The sequence below is a fragment of the Crassostrea angulata genome, chromosome 2 (genome assembly GCF_025612915.1).
Source record: "Crassostrea angulata isolate pt1a10 chromosome 2, ASM2561291v2, whole genome shotgun sequence".
Classification (NCBI taxonomy): Eukaryota; Metazoa; Mollusca; class Bivalvia; order Ostreida; family Ostreidae; genus Magallana; species Magallana angulata.
In genome coordinates this window covers 55,088,304-55,094,016 of record NC_069112.1, presented here as the reverse complement: position 1 = coordinate 55,094,016, position 5,713 = coordinate 55,088,304, and the positions used below count along the sequence as shown (strand labels likewise).

Genomic DNA, 5,713 nt, shown 5'->3' with positions numbered 1-5,713 from the left:
CACTGTTAACCAATTATTGTGATGATTATTTTTATACAATAATAAATATTCTATGTATATAAGTTGTTCTGCATAAGTAATTTGGGTTAGGCTGGATTAGTTTTTTATTTTTGATTTCCAATTTTTAGATCCTATGAATTATTTTAGGCCGGCACATATATAGGGACAGTGTCTATTGTCTTACGACGAGTGATTGTTTGGGGTTAAACTTGAACAAGTACGGATAGATTGAGTGTGTGGATATCCCTGCTCTATCTAATCTTCGTGTGTTTCTAACCTATGATACAGAGTGTGCGGTCATTCCTGCCCTGTAGCGCATTAATACAAGTGTGCGGTCATACCCGCTTGTATTGGTGGTGGTTGCGGTGGAGCACTAGTGTATGGTCATCCCTGCTGGTGTTCTGGCTTTTCTAGCGCAAGTGTGCGGTCATCCCTGCTTGCGTCATCTCTGCTTGCGTTAACGTTGGTACCTCTTGAGTTGCGTAGGTGTGCGGTCATCCCTGCCTGCGTAACGTTGAGTCCCTATATATGTGCAGGAGCGGTGATTAAATCTACTCTTGTAAATATGGGCAGCGATCAGGGCTATCCGAGTTCATAGGGGGAAAATGGATTTTATTTATACAGGATCTACATGTATTATTGTACATTGTCCAGATTGTTTGTATTATGACTCCATTAAGCTGACTTTATCATACCTATTGTTCCTCAGGTGAGCGATTTGGCCCATGGGCCTCTTGTTTAAATTTTGAAATTCTTTTCTTAAACTGCTTGGCCAAATTCAACCAAATTTGCCACAAAGCATCCTTACGGAAAGGCAAATATAAATTGCAGAAAAGAAAGACTGATCTTTATCCAAAGCAGAGAAAACTTCGAAACTGTAGAAAAAGGGGGTGCATTTTTTAAAATCTTCTTCTCAAGAACTGCTGAGTCTGACGTAATTAAGCATAAAAAATCCTTATGAAAAGGAAAAAATAAATTGCAAAAATTATGGGTTTATTTTGTATCAAATCTGAGTATTTACAAAAAATATAATAAAAGAAAAGACGTGCTTTAATCAGTGTAAAGCTTTGGGTTCGGTATTCCATACGAGTCTTGGTAAAATGGGTAGGCAAACCCGGGTCGAGACAAAATAAAAGCCGGGGCAGATCGAGGTTTTTCATTTTACGTCGATTATAATTAACCAATGTCATTGAAATTTTCAGGATATGTTACAAACCGGTATACATGCATTTGTATTCGCTGTAAATATTTATAGACAACAATGCATATTTTGAAATTTATTGACGATAATTGATTTCGAAGTTGGTAAAATGTGTAGGCAAACCCGGGTCGACATTACGGGTTTGTGGACTTATTTAAAAAGAAACTTAATAATTCGTGTTTAATTTAATGCTTCTAAAACGCGATTCTTTGTTTAAAGCAGCCAAAAACAAAAAAAAAACTGATTCGGTTTTCAAGGGTCATCCACTATTAATTTGTTGAGTTTTGCTCAGAATACACAGAAGATAATAAAATTAAATGATGTGTTTCAATAAACACAATAAATTTTAACAGACAAAAATGCTCATTACTCAAAATATGTGCCTCTTTGCTTTTCTTTCTAGTGTGCCAAGATGGATATTTTGGAGAAAACTGTATTCGAGAATGTTCTATTCAGTGCCAAAGCTGTAACAAATCTTCTGGAATTTGTGATCAGGGATGTCACCCGGGATGGAAGGGGACATATTGCACAGAAGGTATGTATAGTAATCAATCATTAGGCTATTCGGTTATTCAAGCAACAAACATTAGTATTAAAGTTATGACACTGTCTAATGCCTGTGAGTAGCAAGCATGAAATTTATATTGTCTGAAACAAACGCAAAGAGATAAACACAAAAATGTACACACTTTTACTTTCTTCATTATCCTTCTCCATTCGTATTTAAAGCAAATGAATAGTAAAACTCATAAAAAAATCAAGTCAGCTAATCTCAAGATGGCAAGAATGTTTATTTTAAGGGGACACATTGTATTGTCGATTCGATCATTCTGGCCAACATGATAGAAAAAGATAGTCTTATAACCATACAATTAGCTGGTCGCGTAAACGGTCAATGCAGCATATCTGAATATAGAGTATTTTTTTGGTATTTACGTATTCGATCAGCTCTTTTGTCAGAACGACTTTAGTTTATCTATTTTACAGCGTAATTAATTATAATTGCAAGTCTTGAGAATATATATTGGCCTTATATGATTAAAATGGTTTTCATTTAAAGTCCTTATGAAAAAAAAAATTATCAAAATGCGCCAACCAAAACACTCAAATACCTACAAGACATGCTGTATAATCTGAAACTGTAATAATGACAATAAAAGTTAGAATGTATAAATATCAGAACAAAACTATAATAGAATAAAGAATGCTGAAAATACATTAATAATTCAGCTAAACACCACTAAACATAAGTAAGACATAAAGATCAATTTAACATTATGTGCACAATTTGAACTCTTTAAAATGTAAATATTTTATATTATTTATGTCGAAAATTCGATAACATGGTTTTTGATCTGATTTACTGTATTCAGGGTTATTTTCGTTCTGTGTTATTGTTGCCCTTCTACTCTTACAAATGGTTTCGTCCAGTCTTGAATTCTTTTCTACCCTTTATATTATGTTTTTAATTCGTTCAGGCTTAATTATTCTACTGACAGCAAAAGGGGTGAAAATAAAACAAGCGGAATAATCCCCGGTATACCGTATTAATTACGATTTAATGTATTTTATTAAAGTGAACTTGCGTATAATGACAGTGGAGTCTTATTTCATGCGGAGTTATTCTAAGCTTTCGGGGTTTTTATTTTATTTCAAGTCAAAAATAAATAATACAGGACAAGATATTGTTATACGACTGGTTTCAGATGCGTAATTTGAAGGCATAATATATACTTACATAAGACCTTGAGGATCTTCATTTAATTTCAACGTAAAGGACAAATAGTACTTAGTTTGATCGTCTCTTTCTGCCGTAGAATACTTTTTAATTACCTCATGCAAGATAAAAGCAATAAAAACAACAAAAAAGCAAAGAACGAAAAATACTAAATTCATCTTTTAATTGCATTAACTTTTTTATTCATAGAATGTGATGGTGGGCTTTACGGAGTGAACTGTAGCACACCATGTGGACACTGTCTTAATAACCAACAATGTCATCATATAAACGGAACATGTGCAACTGGATGTGACCCAGGGTACATTGGAATTACTTGCACCGAAGGTTAGAAAAAAAACTTTGATTTACAATTCATCGTTGTTTTAAATAATGTTTCGCGCTAAAAAACATATTATAAATTTCAAAATGTAGAATAAAATATCAAAGTAAGGTAATTGCAGAAGGAATCATATTTTAAATCTAATAGCAATGTAATGTTAATTTAATATAAAAAAAAATATTTATTTATTTTAATAAAGTCTCAAATCTTTTATTTTCCAAGACCTATGCGTTTCTGTAAAAGTGTATACTATTGAAGATCGTGATATTTGGTCAATAGCGATTTATATTAAAGTTAAGTCATATTTCGATTAAAACACATTGAAATTATAATTTACACATGTCCTGATAATTGTCAATTTATGATAAATGACCATTTGAGTTTCTTTTCAAATTTTTCTTAATAGCTTGTAGTAACAACACGTATGGACTCCTTTGTTCGTTGACTTGTGGTAACTGCGTTGACAAACAACAATGTCATCACGTGACCGGAAAATGCCCAGAAGGATGCGCTGTAGGATTTCAAGGAGAAAAGTGTGACAAAGGTAGTTTTATTTTGCACTTTATTAACAAAACATTATGATCTTTTCATATAACATGAAAGCATTTAAACATTGACATTTTTAACATGTTGACGTCAAGTTTTTAATTATATGCTGAGATTTTTTTCATTTTTTTAAATGTTACTTACAGTACAGTGTACAGTTCAGTGTCTCCAACCGTCAGCAGAGCCAGCTGACCATCCCTCCACTACTTACATTTTTTCTGCATTGCTCGCCGTCTGTGCCATCGTTATCATTTTTCTCACCTTAAGGTAAGATCATTGCAATAACATATAATTAATATCAAATAAAATTCAAAGCTTATGAATGTGGAAAAAGCTAAGTTAATCAAAAATGCTTTAAAGCAATCTAAAAGTTCATGAAGTGATTTTTTTTAAATACTGTGTTAATAGGTGAAGTTATCTGTTTTATATCTGTTTTAGGTTTGTTTTAAGGATTTTTGTATATTTTTGTCAGACTTTCCTAAGGTTGTTTTTAAATTTAATTTACCAATAACAATATTAAATTTTTGTTGCAGTTTCCTCTGCAATTATTATAAGATTTCAAACATTATGTTTGAAATCTCCTGTATATAAATGTGTTTCCTTTAATGTAAAAAGATTGATATCTATTTGATTCGTGTCACTAGCTTTTATTTACATGAATGGTATATGGTGTTGTGTAATCAAATGCTTAAACATTAAATTTATACAAAGCGGTAATGTCCTCTTCTTTTATAACCCAACTCCTTGGACTTAATCAGAATGTTTATCATCAAGTCCGTTCATATCAGCTCACTGCTATTGCTTTCTTAATGAATTATATTGAATATAAATATATATATTTCACCAGTTTATGCAAACACGAACAATGTTATAAGTGCCATCAGCATAAGCAACCGAAAGACGATAAACCTGTAGACACTGCACCAGCTGCAACTGGTCACGACGTCAACGTTGATGACGGTACGGCATACCAGGAGCTCAACGAAGTCACCAATCAACCACAGAGAGGCGATCTTGGTCACACCGCCGTCAACCCTGATTGTTACGTCAACGTTGAGGGAGATAACTCAGCGTATCAGGCGCTGGGAGAAGTCACCCAGCCGTCTCTCTATGATACGCCTTTCAAGAAATAAGCAATTTGTACGTTATTGCAGATTGGTGTAAGATTTACAAAAAAAAATCCTTAAAATATTGCTATTTCTTAATCGCAATAATGCAGATATAAACCAATTGTTCATTTTTGTTGTATAAAACAACACACTGTGTAACAAAGGAAAGTTTTTGGAATCTGAGAAATCTATCAACATTTTTTATATCAATTTTTTTTCTCTGCTTATTTTTTGTCATGATAAATGAAAGGAAATCGTGGGGTTTTTACACGCAATATCTGTTATCCTTGTTCTGTCTTAGTAACACGAATTTTATTAAGATTTTTTTAAGTTCGGGGCGAACTGAAGGTAAGTTGTTTTAGATACCCGTATTACAACCTTAAGGTATAGCTACATACATGTGTATTTGAGGTTTATACCTGAGTAATCAGCAGTTATTATTGCATTGCTTGTACATGTGTTTCTAAATATATATATAATTTATAAAAATCAAAAATTTCCGTGTTTCATCATACCATATGTGTTCACCCTGTTTTGATTATCCTTGCGTTATTTCATAGAATCCACATCAATGTATATAAATTCTTATCTTCCTCATTATATATATATATATATATATATATATATATATATATATATATATATATATATATATATATATATATATATATATATTAAAGGTATACGATAAACAGTAAAACTGTAATGGCGTGCGACCACTTCTCGCCAAGTACCTTTATACGCCAGTGCATTGTTACGTCATTTTTCGTATATTATTTTATGTGTTGGTAAAATGA

General features: G+C 32.2%; 1 protein-coding gene across 1 annotated transcript in view; it reads left to right on the top strand.

The window, feature by feature from the left end:
- The window catches only part of LOC128171556 (multiple epidermal growth factor-like domains protein 10), a 35,264-nt gene extending 29,757 nt beyond the window's left edge, over positions 1 to 5,507 (top strand). The window contains exons 15-19 of the mRNA XM_052837345.1: positions 1,605 to 1,736; positions 3,129 to 3,266; positions 3,668 to 3,805; positions 3,954 to 4,074; positions 4,655 to 5,507. Coding sequence (XP_052693305.1) covers positions 1,605 to 1,736; positions 3,129 to 3,266; positions 3,668 to 3,805; positions 3,954 to 4,074; positions 4,655 to 4,940 — 815 coding nt within the window. The 3' untranslated portion in view covers positions 4,941 to 5,507. The remainder of the gene's footprint in view (positions 1 to 1,604; positions 1,737 to 3,128; positions 3,267 to 3,667; positions 3,806 to 3,953; positions 4,075 to 4,654) is intronic.
- The last annotated feature ends 206 nt before the right edge of the window (positions 5,508 to 5,713 follow it).